General features: G+C 39.9%; 1 protein-coding gene across 1 annotated transcript in view; it reads left to right on the top strand.

Annotated features, from left to right (window-relative positions):
• Positions 1-9,125, top strand: part of ccdc39 (coiled-coil domain 39 molecular ruler complex subunit) — an 11,169-nt gene extending 2,044 nt beyond the window's left edge. Inside the window, exons 2-20 of the mRNA XM_005752475.1 lie at positions 507-626; positions 764-910; positions 1,015-1,173; positions 1,262-1,354; positions 1,445-1,573; positions 1,916-2,107; positions 2,198-2,301; positions 3,572-3,704; positions 4,152-4,346; positions 4,476-4,640; positions 4,720-4,857; positions 5,533-5,741; positions 5,824-5,947; positions 6,050-6,209; positions 6,304-6,410; positions 8,010-8,150; positions 8,275-8,454; positions 8,533-8,621; positions 8,709-9,125. Of these exons, the coding sequence (XP_005752532.1) occupies positions 507-626; positions 764-910; positions 1,015-1,173; positions 1,262-1,354; positions 1,445-1,573; positions 1,916-2,107; positions 2,198-2,301; positions 3,572-3,704; positions 4,152-4,346; positions 4,476-4,640; positions 4,720-4,857; positions 5,533-5,741; positions 5,824-5,947; positions 6,050-6,209; positions 6,304-6,410; positions 8,010-8,150; positions 8,275-8,454; positions 8,533-8,621; positions 8,709-8,883 (2,760 nt within the window). The 3' untranslated portion in view covers positions 8,884-9,125. The remainder of the gene's footprint in view (positions 1-506; positions 627-763; positions 911-1,014; positions 1,174-1,261; positions 1,355-1,444; positions 1,574-1,915; positions 2,108-2,197; positions 2,302-3,571; positions 3,705-4,151; positions 4,347-4,475; positions 4,641-4,719; positions 4,858-5,532; positions 5,742-5,823; positions 5,948-6,049; positions 6,210-6,303; positions 6,411-8,009; positions 8,151-8,274; positions 8,455-8,532; positions 8,622-8,708) is intronic.
• Positions 9,126-14,773: the final 5,648 nt, after the last annotated feature.

Genomic DNA, 14,773 nt, shown 5'->3' with positions numbered 1-14,773 from the left:
GACCACTGTTTGGGAGGGATGGTTATATTGTGTATCTGGAATGAATTTTAGGTCTCTACGTCCATCCCATGGGGAATGGGAGCAGTAACAAAGGTTTTGCGTTTATATTTTTGTTGAGTGTATATCTGTTATTTTTCAGTCTTTTGTCAGTACATCTAGCCTTCACTTTACAAAGAACAGGACGGATGTGGAGTTTCTGTACCTGTATTTTTAGTGATTATAATTCAAACAAGCCCTGTTGATCAGTCCAAGGTCTGCGCAGCCTCTTACACTATTGCAGCTGGAATAGACTTGAACCCCCTGACAGCTGTAACCAGAGCCTTCCAATAGGCTGTTTCTGGCCTCATTTGCTTAACATCCCTGATGTAGACCACTTTGTAGCAGTGCCTGAGTTCACAAGTCCTAAAGTTTTTAAAAAAATTGGTAGGTGGCTAAGTGTTGCTTAGCCCTGTTCAAACATTCAAACATTCTTGTGTTACATTATCTGGTAACTTGTTCAACAACAGATTCGCAGAAAAGAGATGGAGCTGCTGGAGCTGGAGCACATGCTTGAGAGAAATAAAGATCACAAGAAGATAATGACTGAATACTTAAAGAATGCCAAACAAGAGCTGGATAACACTGAGGTGAGATTATTAGAGCATATTGTGAATTTACCGTTTGTCGTACCAGTGTGTGTCGTGTGTGAGACTTTTGTAACTGGCTTGTAGTTACTGTGTCATGGCGTGTTACTTTGTTATTCTGATGTTTTTTCTGCTCACAGGCTCTATGCAAGGCAAAGGAAAGAGAGGAAGAGTTTGAGAAACACTTGACAGCTCTCTCAGATAGAGAGAACGGTCGCCAGGCTCAGGAGGCTGCTGAGATGGAGAAAGAGCTCAAGTCTTTAGCAGAGAGGAAAGACATGATAGAGGTCTGTGTATATAAACATCTGCATATACACATCATATACAGGATTTGGCTTAGTTTAGCTGTTGGTACCAAAACGACCTTCTGAACTTTTGCCCATCTTGCCAGAACCACATCTTCAAGGGCAAACAGAAGCTGGATGAGTTTATGGAGCAGATGAACTGGGACAAGCAGACCATGGATGCCTTTTTAGAGGAGTCGGCGCGTAAAGATGAGGACACAATGGCCATCATCAAGTATGCTCAGCAGGACGAGCAGAAGATCAAGGTAAAAAAAAAAATAAAAAATTCTGGAATATGGATGATCAAGCTGTTTTCACTCTCTGCTAACAACTGTCTGATCTCTCCTCATATAGTCACTCACTCTGGCTATAGAGAAGAAGACACTGGAAGCCAAAGAAAAGCAAAGAGCACTGGTCAAAGAGTCGACTGAGACTTTATCTGCTCAGGTAATGTGAGACTGATTCTCAGCAGACAAACCAAAGCAGTTACAAAAACCTCCTTCAGGATGACTGCTGCTTCCTTTCCTGTCCAAACAGATCGCGTTGGATAAGACTACAGAGAATCTGCAGCAGGCACACCTGGAGGCCCAGCAACTCATCCACCAGTGGGAAAACACTATCAAGCAGATGATGCAACGGGATGAAGACATGCAGCAGTGTGCTCTGGTAAAGTGTACGGTGTGGCGGGGCGTGGTTTGCTGCTGCAGGTGCGATTGACCCATCTGCGCGGCATATGCAATCACGCCACGCCGGCTTAAAAGTTTGGAGTTTTGGTGAATGTGGTTGTTGTTGTCATGTTGCGCTGGCAGCGGGAGAGCTGCAGCTCTGTGTCTGTGTGTACAGCAACCGGTAAAATAAAGATGATCGAAATGCCACTGGGTCTGCCGTGGTCATTTACATGGGGATTTACACTTCTGCTGATAAAAGACATGAAGGAAAGCCAAGAATATGTGAATTAACATTGAAGTACATGTGAGTAACACCTGCGTTGTTCCTTTATCATTCCAGCAAGTTGCCCAGTTGAACCAGGCTATGAGGGAAAGGAATGCCACGGTAACAGAGAGGAAGAACTTGCTAGATACTCAGAGGAGCAACAACAAGGAAACTGAGAGGAAGATAACCCTCACCAACCGACAGGGAGCAAAACTGAGACAGGATCTGAAGGAGCAGGAGAGTAACTGCAGCAGGCTGCAGGATGAGGTCAGTTCCTCAAACTGTGCTGTATGTAAAGGAGTAGTAGCTTCATGCTCTAAGAGCTTGTCAGTCAATGCTCATGTTTGTGTCCTGCAGCTGAATACCTGCAAAAACACACTGGACAGAACAACCTCTGACGTGGAGTCCCTGACATCCCAGATATCCAGAATGAAGAAAGACATCCAGGATAAAAATGACAAGTCAGTGTAATCTTACGACACATCCCTGCCTATAAAATAGCACTGTGATGTTTTACCTCTTTCTCATGTACTGCATGTATACTGTACTATATGGCCTCTTTTTTTCATACACACACATTTCCCAATCATCAAAAAAAGTTTTAATATTAGACAAACATAACTGGAGCAAATACAAAATGCAGATTTATAAAAGTAAAAAGTTAAAACTACGACCACCATGTTTGACTGTTGGTATGATGTTCTTTTAGAAAATGCTGTGTTAGTTTAACAGGACAGAAAGCTTCCAAAAGTCTTGTCAGTCCACAGAATATTTTCCCAAAAGTCTCGGTGATCATCAAGATGTTTTTGGCAAATGTGAGAAGAGCCTTTGTGGGTTTTTCTGGTCAGCAGTGGTTTTATCCTTGAACTCTCCCATACGTGCCATTTTTGCCCAGTCTCTTTCTTATTGTTGCATCGTGACCTCTGACCTTAACTGAGACATGTGAGGCCTGCAGTTCTTTAGATGTTGTTCTGGTTCTTTTGTGACCTCCTGGATGAGTTCACCACTGTTCTCCATTTGTGGCTGTTGGCTCTGACTGTGGTTCACTGGAGGCCCAAAGCCTAAGAAATGGCTTCTGTTTAAGCAATTTGTTGATTTAACAGCTCTGCCAGTAATCAGGCACGATTGTGGTGAGTGAAATTGGACTCAGCTTTCCAAATAATGAGGTTAATCACAGTTAATTCATAATTTAAAAAGGGGAAGAACGAATTTTTTACACATGCCAGGTAGATTGGCACCCAGTGCCCCCAATTAACTGTAGTGGTTAATTGGGGAAAATCATTTTTTTATTGTTTCTGTAACAGTTAATCCACCAGTATGCGTAAGCTCTTTTTTTAAATGATCAAAATGTAATAAAAAAAACAAAAGAAAACAGTAAAGCACATTATTATTATTATTATTATTATTATTATTATTATTATTTGATGAAGATGGCAAATTACAATTATTTGCTGAACAGAAAAAATAGTTTGAGTGGTTGATTGTTAATTATTTTCTGACCTCTTAGAGAAGTCCAGTGTGCCCGCTCATATTTGGGTATAAAAACATGAATACTGTTTATTATTTGCCTAAAAAATAACAATATCATTTTTAGTTTTCAACAACTTTTTGACAATGTCTAAAATATTTGTGTTTTTTGTTTTTAGAGGTGATCTAATAAATCTGCGCCTTTTTGCAGGGCTTGTTAAATATATATGCATATACATGCCTGTGTGTGTGTCTGTGTTGTAGACTCAGGCAGGCTAGGGCATACAACGCTGCACTGGACGAGAAGCTGAAGGTGGTGACTCAGACAGCCCTTAGTGAGGAGGAGAGAGCTGCACAGATGGATCAGTTTCTTAAGGATGAGGAACAGGCCATCAAGGTGAGCTGCCAAATCCGATCCAGGTAGAAGAGAACTGTTGTGCACAGAATAAGAACTTTGTCTAAGGATTTCTGCCTACACTCGTTATTATGTTGGTTTTGTTTTCATGGCATGAATAAGACATACAAGAAAAAGAAAAACCTTTTACAAAACTATAAAACAGTGTTATTTAAATAGCATGAACTAAATATACTGATTGTACTGATGTATTAACACCATACAAGGGAAGGCTGCAGAAACCTCAAGGCTCATTAAAGGTCTGTTGTAATTGCAGTGATGTAATAGAATCGAGATGATCACATGGTTTAGTCAGAAGTAGCATGATTTCAATTTCACTTTTTAAAATTTGGGTTTTTTAATAATTCACCTGCTAGAACCCAGATGAGCAGACTCAGAGCTCGGTGCCTCAGACCTGCTGTGTAACCCTTTGCTTGTGCTGTGCTACAGGACTTGGATGTCCAGCTGCGTGACTGCAGGGAGGAGCTGTTGCATCAAAAGGAGCGTTTGCAGGCCGTTAAGACAAAGGAGAAGGATTTTATCTCGCAGGTTTCAAAGAGTAAATCCACCATTAACAGCCTGGAGAGTCAGCTCAGAAAACTGGAACAGGACCTGATTAGACACCAGATGACCATAAGTGACCAGGCACGCTTAGCAAAAATCATACACTCACGCACAGACACGAACGTGTGCGCTAGCCAGCTTTCACTACTCTGGTGCTGAAATACCAACACGTTAAACCTTCCTTCCTTACTTGTTTCCTGCTTTGTGTAGAATTGCAAGATGATCTTCCTAAAAACAAAACTGGCAAAGCTGAAAGGTGACGTTAACCAAGAAGAAAAGAAAATGCTCGACAGGAAGCTCGCTGAGCTGACCGAAGAACTCGAAGAGAAAAAGAAGAAAGCCAAAGTGCTTACCGACACTCTCAAGGAGGCTGAGGTCGATCTGATGCTTCGCTGTACTATTCTGCCTTTTTATGAATCCCATCTGACGTATTGCATTTGTTTGTCTCTGGCAGGATGATATTCGCAGTTTGAGGAAAGAGATTGAGAAGTCTGAAGCTCAGAAGAGAGATCTGAGCAGTAAGGTGGAGGAGCTCCTGCTAATCCGTAACACCAGTGAGAAGGAGCTGAAGACTCTCAGACTGCAGAAGCAGGTAACTAACTGATGGAGGCTAATTCAGTGCATCATGCTCATAGGCACGTGGTTGTGGTGTGCTATGTTCACCATTATAATTTAAATTCAGCTTTTATTTTAAAGAACCTACAATAACCCAGAGACAACCCAACAATCAGATGACCCCCTAGGAGTAGGGATGGGAATTGATAAGAATTTAGCAGTTTCTTATTGATTCTCATTAGGTTTTCATTAGCTCCACTGTGAGAGTCAACACCATTATTTCAAAGACATTACATTCATGCAAATCGACTGCATGCTGTGTGGTCAAATGTTTAAGCGTGTTGAAGGTATTTTTTACTCTTTGCTATGATCATTGTTGGTGTTGTCACTTAAAATAAGTAATGTACTGTCTGTACTACACAGAACACATGCAGTACATAACCTAATTACATTTGCTCAGCTTTAACAACACTCTGGGTTCTTGGCTAGTTTAGCATTAGCATGATGTCTCATCTTTTTGTGGAATAAAAAAGTGTAATAATGAGTCAAACAATGGGTGTTTTAATAAATAGTAAATAATTAGCCTGTTTTTTCTTCACTAACCAATGTGGGTTAGGACTGAAAACATTCAAATTTCTGTTGATCACATGGAAATGGATGGATACCCCATGGACCACACATGTTATTGTTAACCTCATGTGTTTCTCATCAGGAAAACAAAGTGGAGCACCAAATGTTAAAGATACAGGTCAAACGTGTGAGGGATCTTCTGTACAGCAAGGCTGACAACGTGCTGTCGCTGGAGAAGAGACTGCTGCAGCTACAAACAACCATGAAGGAGAGGGAGGATGAGATTAAGGTCTACAAAGAAATGCTCAGCCAGCAGCTCAAGATCAGTGAGCAGGAGAGGCAGAAACTCAGGTGGGACAAAAAGAACAAGACTATCCACTTTGCTGTCAGTTTAGTTTTGCATCTGGTTTATCAGATTTTTTTTCTGTCTCAGTGCTGAACTCAGTGAGAAACTATCCAAGATTGACACGATGAAGAAATGTTTCGAGATTGTGAGCCTTTCCATGGCACCTCCTGAGGAAGAAGAGGCGAAATCGCAGGCTTACTACATCACAAAGGTCTGCACACACACTGCTGTGTTAAAGCAGACTATGGTTTGATTTTTTTTCCCATAGCACCACACAATCACTTTGAATGACCACTCTGTGCTTTTTCTGCAGGCTGCACAAGAGAAAGAGGAGCTTAGGAGGAAAGGCGATGAGCTGGATGCTACAATCCACAAAGTGGAGCTGGAAAACAGAGCTCTGGAAAACACCATCCAGCTGTTCAACAACAGTAACTCTGCATTTCGCCAGTCTTTGAACAAAGTGAATGAATCCAGTATGTATGAGAGGGTGGATGGAATGACACCAAACCAGCAACTCAAAAGTCCCCCTTATCATCAGGAAGTTTTATGTCATTTTTTCCTCTTTAGGTCCAATGTACCAGGATAAAGTGAAACTGGAAGGGCAGCTGAATGTGGGTCAAGAGACGCTGAACTATAAGAAAAGGCAGATCCAAGAGCTTCAACAGGATATGCAGGTTTTTGCTATTTATAGTAGCTGCTAGTACTAAGAAAAAGCAACCTGCACTTAAATGCTGAATACCTCAAGCTAATTTGGAATTAGGTGAAGTCTGTCATCATAATGTTCAGCACAAGGCTGAACTACAGGCTAAACACACAAAGCAGTTTAGTGTGTTAATGTTTTTTGAGTTGGGTCTAAAATAGTCTTGTATACTCAGTTCTTCCTGTGTTTGTAGAAACCACTAGCTGGTGCTATTCTTTGCTGATAAAATGAAAGATGACTTTGACTACTTGGGATGCTGGTTCCGTATTTATCTGTCAGATAACAGATGAAACTATGCAATCAGGGAGCTGCTTTCGTATCACAAGTATCACATGCAACATCTGAAGAGAGGAGTTTTAGGGGGTGAAACAATTCATGAAGTTTAGTGCTAACCTGCAGATGACTTTGTTTTTTTATTGCTGGGGTGTCAAAAACAAGGCACAGGGCCAGAATTGGCCTAACATAGACTCCAGTCTGGCCCAGTAGACACATTTCTTTCATTTACTACAGCAGTTCTTTTTCATCATCATGTGGAAAAACTGAGGAGTACTTTTAAAATTGCACCCCCCCCCCCTTTCTCACCATCTCTTCTCCCCTCTATTTTTCTTTGTCTCTCTTTCTTTCATTCTCTCTCCCTGTCCTATCCCCCAGTCATGTCTGTCCCGTCTGTAACAACTGAAAATCAAATCAAATAAATACATAATTATAATAAAGGTCAATCAAATGGACCAATATGGCAAGGCCATGATGATCCAATTGGTAAAGTAAATCCGCTTGGCATCTTTCTTGGCCTTCAGACAACAATTCTGATGGCTAAAGATCCAAATGGGACAGGCAAAAAAACAAAAAACAAAACATAAATAAATAAAATAAAATAAAACAAAATTAAATTAAATTAAATTAAATTAAATTAAATTAAATTAAATTAAATTAAATTAAATTAAATTAAATTAAATTGCACTTCCTTGTCTTTTATCAAAATATCTTGGGGACTAAATGTGTAGTTAATCTTCTTCACGCTGTCAGAAAGGGAATTTTAACAGGCCACTGCACTTGGCTCATGATGTAAAAGGAGTTTGGCGTCCCTGGTTATGCGCACACATGTGGGGGAAGGTGTGTTTCTGTGTAGCTCAGAAAGAGCTGAAAGTATCTTTCTCAGCTGCATATTGTCCATCAGTTTATCTATTAAATAAACAAGAATTTGATCGAGGGGGTTGGAGTTTAATGACATTTAATGACAATCTAATTAACAATTAATAATAAGCTCTGTGTGAGAGCTGCTTAGTTTCCACATTATAAGAACCAGTCTCAGGTCAACAGCAGTTATACAGTAAAATGTTATTTGCCATTTTTAATCCTCTTGAGTTAAAAAATCTGTGTTGGTATTTCTTCTCATTTCCAGCATGAAAGAGTAGCTTGAGTATCATATAGCAGAGTATTATTAACAGTTAATTTTTGTAAAAACTATCGGAGTCATCTAGTGTAACTAACCTTGCATGAATCCCTGTGTATGTGTGCCTCAGTGAATGCTTTCTTTTTATGTGTGTGTGTGTACACCGCGCTCTGGTTTCAGGACCTGAACAGTGTGTTGGAAAGTCTGCCACAAGAAGAGCAAATGGAGAGAGATAAGATAGAGAACAAACATGCCCTCGTCAGCAAAATGAACGAAGAAGTTACTTCCCAGCAGGAGAAAATTGACAGAGCCTCAAAGCAGGTTTGATGTCCAACTGCATCATGTTTTCTAAGCACATTTGTTAACCTGCCGCACCTGTGACCAGTCAACAGCAGAACGAAGCAGCGCCATGTTATAAATGTGTGCTACTCTGCTGATTTTCCAGTTCTCTAAGCTGACCAAAGAAGTCCGCTCAGCAAAGGGCACCAAAGGCGAGACTTTCGAAGAGAAAGACATTAAGCTGAGGGAGTTGAAGGAATTCATCAAGAATGTGGACAGGATGCTGAATGAGGTCTGGGAGGGCAATCCTGACCTCAGATCAGTGATGGAGAAGTATTTCCTGCAGGTACAGTTCTTCAAGGATTATTGAACGCTTTGATTTACTGTTGAAGCTCCTTTAACTTGAATGTTTTCTCTCTCTCAGGCCAGTCTGTCTCTTCCCTCTCCTTCTCCCACTCCTGCCAGCCAGCGGAGCTCCAAGACAAGTTCCCCCCGCTGCTCCACCTCTCTCAGGTCAGGCTTCATCCGTTCCTAATAAAACCTCTGATCCTCCAAAGAAGCTTCTTCTTTTGCATTTTTATGTTTTTTTTTCCTCTGCAGGTCTCTGGCATCCTCAGCCAGCGCCAGCCCCCGGACCGCTGCGCCTCACTCCCCGACACTGAAGACGGTGGAACTGAGCCTGGATCTGACTGCGACCTCCCCTCCTCTCACCACCTCCAGATGTTCCAGCTCTGCGAGCAGCTCAAGCAGCAGCAGAAAGTCAAAGAAGCTTTAGTGTCTTTCTCCTCTGATTGCTGCTTTACCATTGAGAACTACTCAGTTTCAGGATCATTTGTTTTTTGTGTCTTTTTTGGTGTGTCGCACTCATTTCAGAGTAAATCTTGGATCTGTTAGATTTTCAGACTCTGTGAATCTAGTGTAATCTGATTTTTTTCTTTGGATTCTCCTTTTCTTTGCTTGTTTTGTCTTACAAGTACATACATACGCAAAGAGTTCTCAATAAAATGTTATTGACAAGCCACTCTCTGAGTATTTGTATGACTGCGGTACCTTGAAAGCTTTCCTAAACTACCTACTTCACTACATATACACAGTGTGAAAGGTATTCAGCTATTTCTCTTACCCAGCTTTAGCAGCAGCTGAAATGTTTTCTGTGCTTTCTTTGTGTATTACAATCTGTTTGACTTTTTGGTAGCTGATTTTTCTTTTCTGAGAATGTTTTAAAGAGTGCCTCACTGTCTGAAAACTGTGCTACTTCCTCATGTTTCATGACATGGTTTGTTCTGACCCCATTGTTCCTGCTCATCCAATTCTTCAAGGAAGTTTTGCAACCAGGCCACTCCCTCTCTGTAACACTATTAGTCTCTCGTACAGACTAAAAGCAGACAGACAGACTACAGGAACAATACTGCACCTTAACAGATTTCGCTCTTTTCTTTGGAATAAAGCTTCAACATGTTGCTGCTGATCCTGTTTGCTGGATGTTTGGCCACATCTGTAGCACAGAACAGTGAGTACATTCTTTAATGATCATAAGGAAATGTAATGGTGATCTTTTAAATAACAATGTTAATAAGCTAAAACTGTCTAGATATGAAATGTGACCTTAACTTTGCTCATGTTTCAGTAACTGTAATAGGAACGCCTGCACAGACCAGTGAGTTACTCTTTAGTGATCATAAGGAAATTTAAAATCGATCTTTTAAATAACAATGGTTATAAGTTAAAATTGTCTAGATATGAAATGTGACCTTAACTGTGCTCGTTTCAGCAGCATTTCCCATTGCTTTTGGTGGAGCAATGTCTACAGTTTATACGCCAGAATGTAAGTACCTTTTAAATTGTAGTGTATAATTTGCACTGAGGCCTGAAATCAAAGGTCTGATTTTGATTAATTTTTCTCTGTTGATCTTTCAGACGTGGCAATCCTTCAGGCTTATGTCCAGTACGCTGGCCCATTTGATCTAAATGAGACGACAGCTCAGCTGATCTTGAACGAGGTACCTGTCTTTTTACAAAATAAGCTTAATGTCGATAGAAACTGTAACAGCCAGTTCTGTATGTGTGTCAATGAGTGACTCAAAATAATGGGTTTAAAAATGATGTCTTTCAGCTTGGCCAGCGCATCAAACAAGAGCTACCAGATTCCAGTATAAGTCTGAAAATTAGAAACATCACCAAAGTCTGACACCTCACAAGCTTGTCTTTACTCGTTTGATTTGTGTTGATCATAGCTCGACTCGGTTATCTGAGTGGGATATGTAAAGTTCACTTCGGCAGATATTTATAGTCATTTTCAGGTGATGGTTTTATATTAGTCTTTAACAGAGGAATTGAACTGATGTGTTTCTAATACTTGAATAAGGCAACGTCTTCAACATGGAAGATAAACATTGAATATCGAAACAAAAATGACCAAACAATCCAATTCTTTTGTATGTCAGAAACTGGCCACTCCCTCTGTGCAATGAATTGCTTGTAAAGAATGAAAGTAGCTATAAGCTCTTGTGTGTGACAAATGTCCAAAAACCTGAAGATGGGCGATTCAGCTGTTTTAAAGATGAATCAAAGTGCTTGAAATTGAACTCTGTAGCTTTGTGATCAAACTGAGTTACTAAGTATCCAAAACAGAGGAAACAGGATTTCGTCGTAACCAGATAACCCTGAGTTTTCTGTACTACAGTGATGGTTTACATCTTACTGGATTACAGTATATTGCAGTATAACTTAATTACAATTTCATCTCTACACTCAAACCCTTAAAAGCACAAACAAAAGCAGCTGAGAGATTAAGAAGTAAAGCTGTTGGGAGAGGATGTTCAGAGTTTTGGTTTAAAATTTTCTGGAAGCGCTGATTCTTCTTTTTACAACATGCTTTGAGCACAACACAGATTCTCTGCCGGGAGTAAATGGTTCATATTTGCAAGCTGGTAAGCTGTGATTTTCTAAAACCACTGAATGAAGCACAAGCTGTGCGTCACAATGTCACAGAAATATGCATGTATTCATTTAATGATGCAGAAAATATGAATACCTCATTCTAATCCTGCTGTAAAGTCTCCTTTACACCGATGGAAATGTACATGAAGTATACATGAAGCTTTTTCCAGCTCTCTTTTAATGGGCTGTGGGACAGTAAGCTTTAATGTTTACATAGATCCAGTTTAATGTGCAGCCCCAGAAGCAGGGGATGTGCTAAAATTTGGATGTTTTTAATTACGACATGCTGACACCAACCTGCTTTTATAACAACATGCTGATGTCTTACCTTTGAGAATAAAAACTGAAGTGGAGAGAATAAACGGTTCTCTCCATGCCAGTTCGTATACTATATTATACTCAATATGGTTTCTTTTTTAAGGCAACTTTAATGTCGGGTGGTAACAGGTACGCATGTCCTCTAAGGCAAAGTATATTTCTGTGAAGTTTGAAGTCAATCCATAAAAACTGAGGGTAATATAACGTATCTACTGTGTTTTTACATTTGGTGTGACCTTTGACTTTGATCTTGACCCAATTTTCACCCAAATGAAATCAGCTTCAGCTGTTATCTACCATCACGCTGAATGATGTGCTGCTGCAGTCATCTGTTAAAATGGTTAAATTTGTGTCGGTCTGCCCCAGGGCAGCTGTGGCTACAACCGTAGCTTGCCTCCACCAGTGTGTGAATGCGAGAGTGAATGAATAGTGGCATTGTAAAGCGCTTTGGGTGCCTTGAAAAGCGCTATATAAATCCAATCCATTATTATTATTTTTATTATTATTATTATTAACTGTGATAACTAGCTTTATGTGACACTTTATCCTGATGCTCAGTGTAGGGTAAGTAAATCCAACGACACTGTTGTTATGCTGAAGTTGCTTTGTAGTAGAGACCTCTGTTTCTACAAAAGATATGGAAACAATTGTTGTATAAAACTGGAACAACATAATGTAATTATATGCAAATCATTTAAATGTAATAATAAATTAAAACAAGTTGTAAGATGAGTTGTGATGTTGTTTGTCTTTTGGAAAATCTAAAGTTCATGCCAGCAACACAGTTCAAAGAAGGTGGAGAGAGCACTTGTTTTGAAAATGGGCATACTTCCTTTCTTCTTCTTCTTCTTCTTCTTCTTCTTCTTCTTCTTCTTCTTCTTCTTCTTCTTCTTCTTCTATACAATTTTTAGATGCTAATTTATCATTTTTATTTATAAAAGTAAATTAATGTTTTTGATACATTTCATGTCCAGACAACCTAGATTATTTTTGTGCAAAATGTTTTTGACATTGTCTTGTGTTTGGATATATGGCCACTTAATTAGGTACAACTACCTCCAGACCTTTCTTAATTCTTTATGACATTTATTCATCAAGATGCTGGAAACAATCCTCAAACATTTTGCTCCATACTGAACTGATTTTTCACATCCATGATGTGAAAATCCTGTTCTAACAAATCCCAAAGGGCGCTCTATTGGATTAAGGTCTGATGAGTGTGGAGGCTATCTGGATACAGTGAACTCATTGTCATATTAAAAATAAACAGTTTGAGATGATTTGATCTTTGTCACATTGCACATTATCCTGCTGGAAACAGCCATCAGGAGATGAGTCATTAAGGAATGAACATGGTCATCAATAATAAAGGTTTTGTTTTGTACTTTGGACAGCCACTTTTACTCACTTCATAATGAATTCATTGTAGCACTAAAGTTGAACAGTAACACCAAAACTTGTTGTTTATCAGAACCATCTGAGCTGAGACTGAGGGTGGAGTCTGACAAAAGGGAAACTGTCACAGTTTTGTCTTGGAAGGACATTTCAGTGGAATCACGGAGTGAATCTGAAGGTTTTCAAATGGAAACTTCCACTTTCAGCCACTAGGTGGCAACACACACTCATGCCTTGTCCCACTTTGACCCACCTTTTCACCATTTTTTACCCACAGCAAATGATTTCGTTCGCCTCATTATTTTTCATCAACCAAAACTAAACCATGTCTCATAGATTTCTAGTTATGCCAAAGAGATTAAAATGTTTCTTTTTTGAGCACGCAGTGCTCCATAACAAATGCTGTTTGACCGCAGTCAGCTCTGTCGTTGCACTAAAAAAAACCCCAACATAACCGGTTTTAGACCTGGGAGAGTCCTGTGCAGCTGTTCTCAACTTCAGTTGTGTCCAAGTGATCCTATGATTTACAGTTAGAACCTGACTGATCATTTAACATTTAACAAGGAATATAATTGATTAACACAACACTGGGGAAAAAGTTGTGCTAGGAATGGGTGCAGTAAAAATGGTGTGTGCCTTTATTCTTCAACACACTCTGAACTCTCTTGGGCAGCTTTCCTGTAATTTCTCCAGGTTTCTTGAAGAACAGTCGTTTTCGTCTTCGTTGCTTGCTTAAAAGAAAAAAGAAACACTCACAAAACACCCAAAGTTTGATCCTGGGAGGTAGAAAGGAGACTAAAGGAATGTGTGTAGCTGAGAATGGTTTCTTACACGGTTACATGCTGTGTTTTAATCCAGTTTCACGCCTTTGAACACATCTTCCATGGAAATGCTCGACTGCAGAAAGCAGGAAATCAGTTTAAAAAATATTCAGTGTATTGAATATCCAGAATGAAAGACACAGAAATAACCAGCTGCGTCTAATTGCATATATAACTGTCCCATCTCCCACTGCACAGGCCATGTTAATCAACCTTACACTGACCTCCTCCAGTCTTCCACATGAGCCGGGTGCTCTTTTAAACCCCAGGGACAGTTTGAGCAGACACTTAGGAGACGTTTGCACACTACAAACCGACCTTCAGCATACCCGCCTTTAGTATGGACCTGAGATTCCTCTTTTTATCTTCATCTCTGATTGTGGGGGCAACACTCAGCATCTCTCCGGCTGAACGCACTGCACACTGCAAAATCAAATGGTAACGTGTATCGTCTTTGAGGATTTGTGTGTGGAATTGAGATGTTGAATTATACACTTTGCAGTGCACCTTTTTCTAAAATGAATTCAAGGAGTTATTAATATCAGATGCAGAAGTTTTGTTGCAGTGATGTTCAATTCAGTCTTCTTTGGTCGTGTTTGTGCACTCACATTAGTCATGTCTGTGCAGAGAACAGTTTCCATTTTTTTCTTCTTAAAGTAACATCTCTCTTTAAGTGAACTGATATTTCTTGTGCTTCTGTCAACACATTTTGATTGAATAATTTCACTGCTCTGCTCTGCAGGCTCTTTGGCATCTCCTGCAGCAATGTCTCTGAAAGGCTTGTGAGCCAGATCAAAGCCTGGCAGATCAGCAGAAGCTGTCTGTATGCAGGAGAGCAGTGCTCCTATGAGGTCAGACACATCACTTCCTATTCTTTAAAGCGTGCGATAAATTTTTTACACTAAAAAACCTCAAACTTCACCCTCAGTGAAGATGAAGCATTTGCTAACCATTAATAACATTTGCTATGTAGGTTATAAATGCTGTTTATGGGATTTGGGTAAAGTGATCTCTTTCTTGATGTATCTATTTAAATGAATGAGTTACTGCTAAAAGCAAAGACCCACAGACCCACAAACTCTGCCAGATCAAACATGCAGAACTACCTGCTGCCTGCTGTAAAGTTGTTGCAAGGGAGAAACTGAAAGTAGCACAGCGGTAAGTGGTATTATTGCATAGTAGAAGTATTTA

This window comes from Pundamilia nyererei, unplaced genomic scaffold (genome assembly GCF_000239375.1).
Source record: "Pundamilia nyererei isolate P.nyererei 1_Seehausen unplaced genomic scaffold, PunNye1.0 scaffold00362, whole genome shotgun sequence".
Lineage (NCBI taxonomy): Eukaryota > Metazoa > Chordata > Actinopteri > Cichliformes > Cichlidae > Pundamilia > Pundamilia nyererei.
The sequence above is the reverse complement of the archived record's forward strand: the minus strand, read 5'-3'. Positions and strand labels throughout refer to the sequence as shown.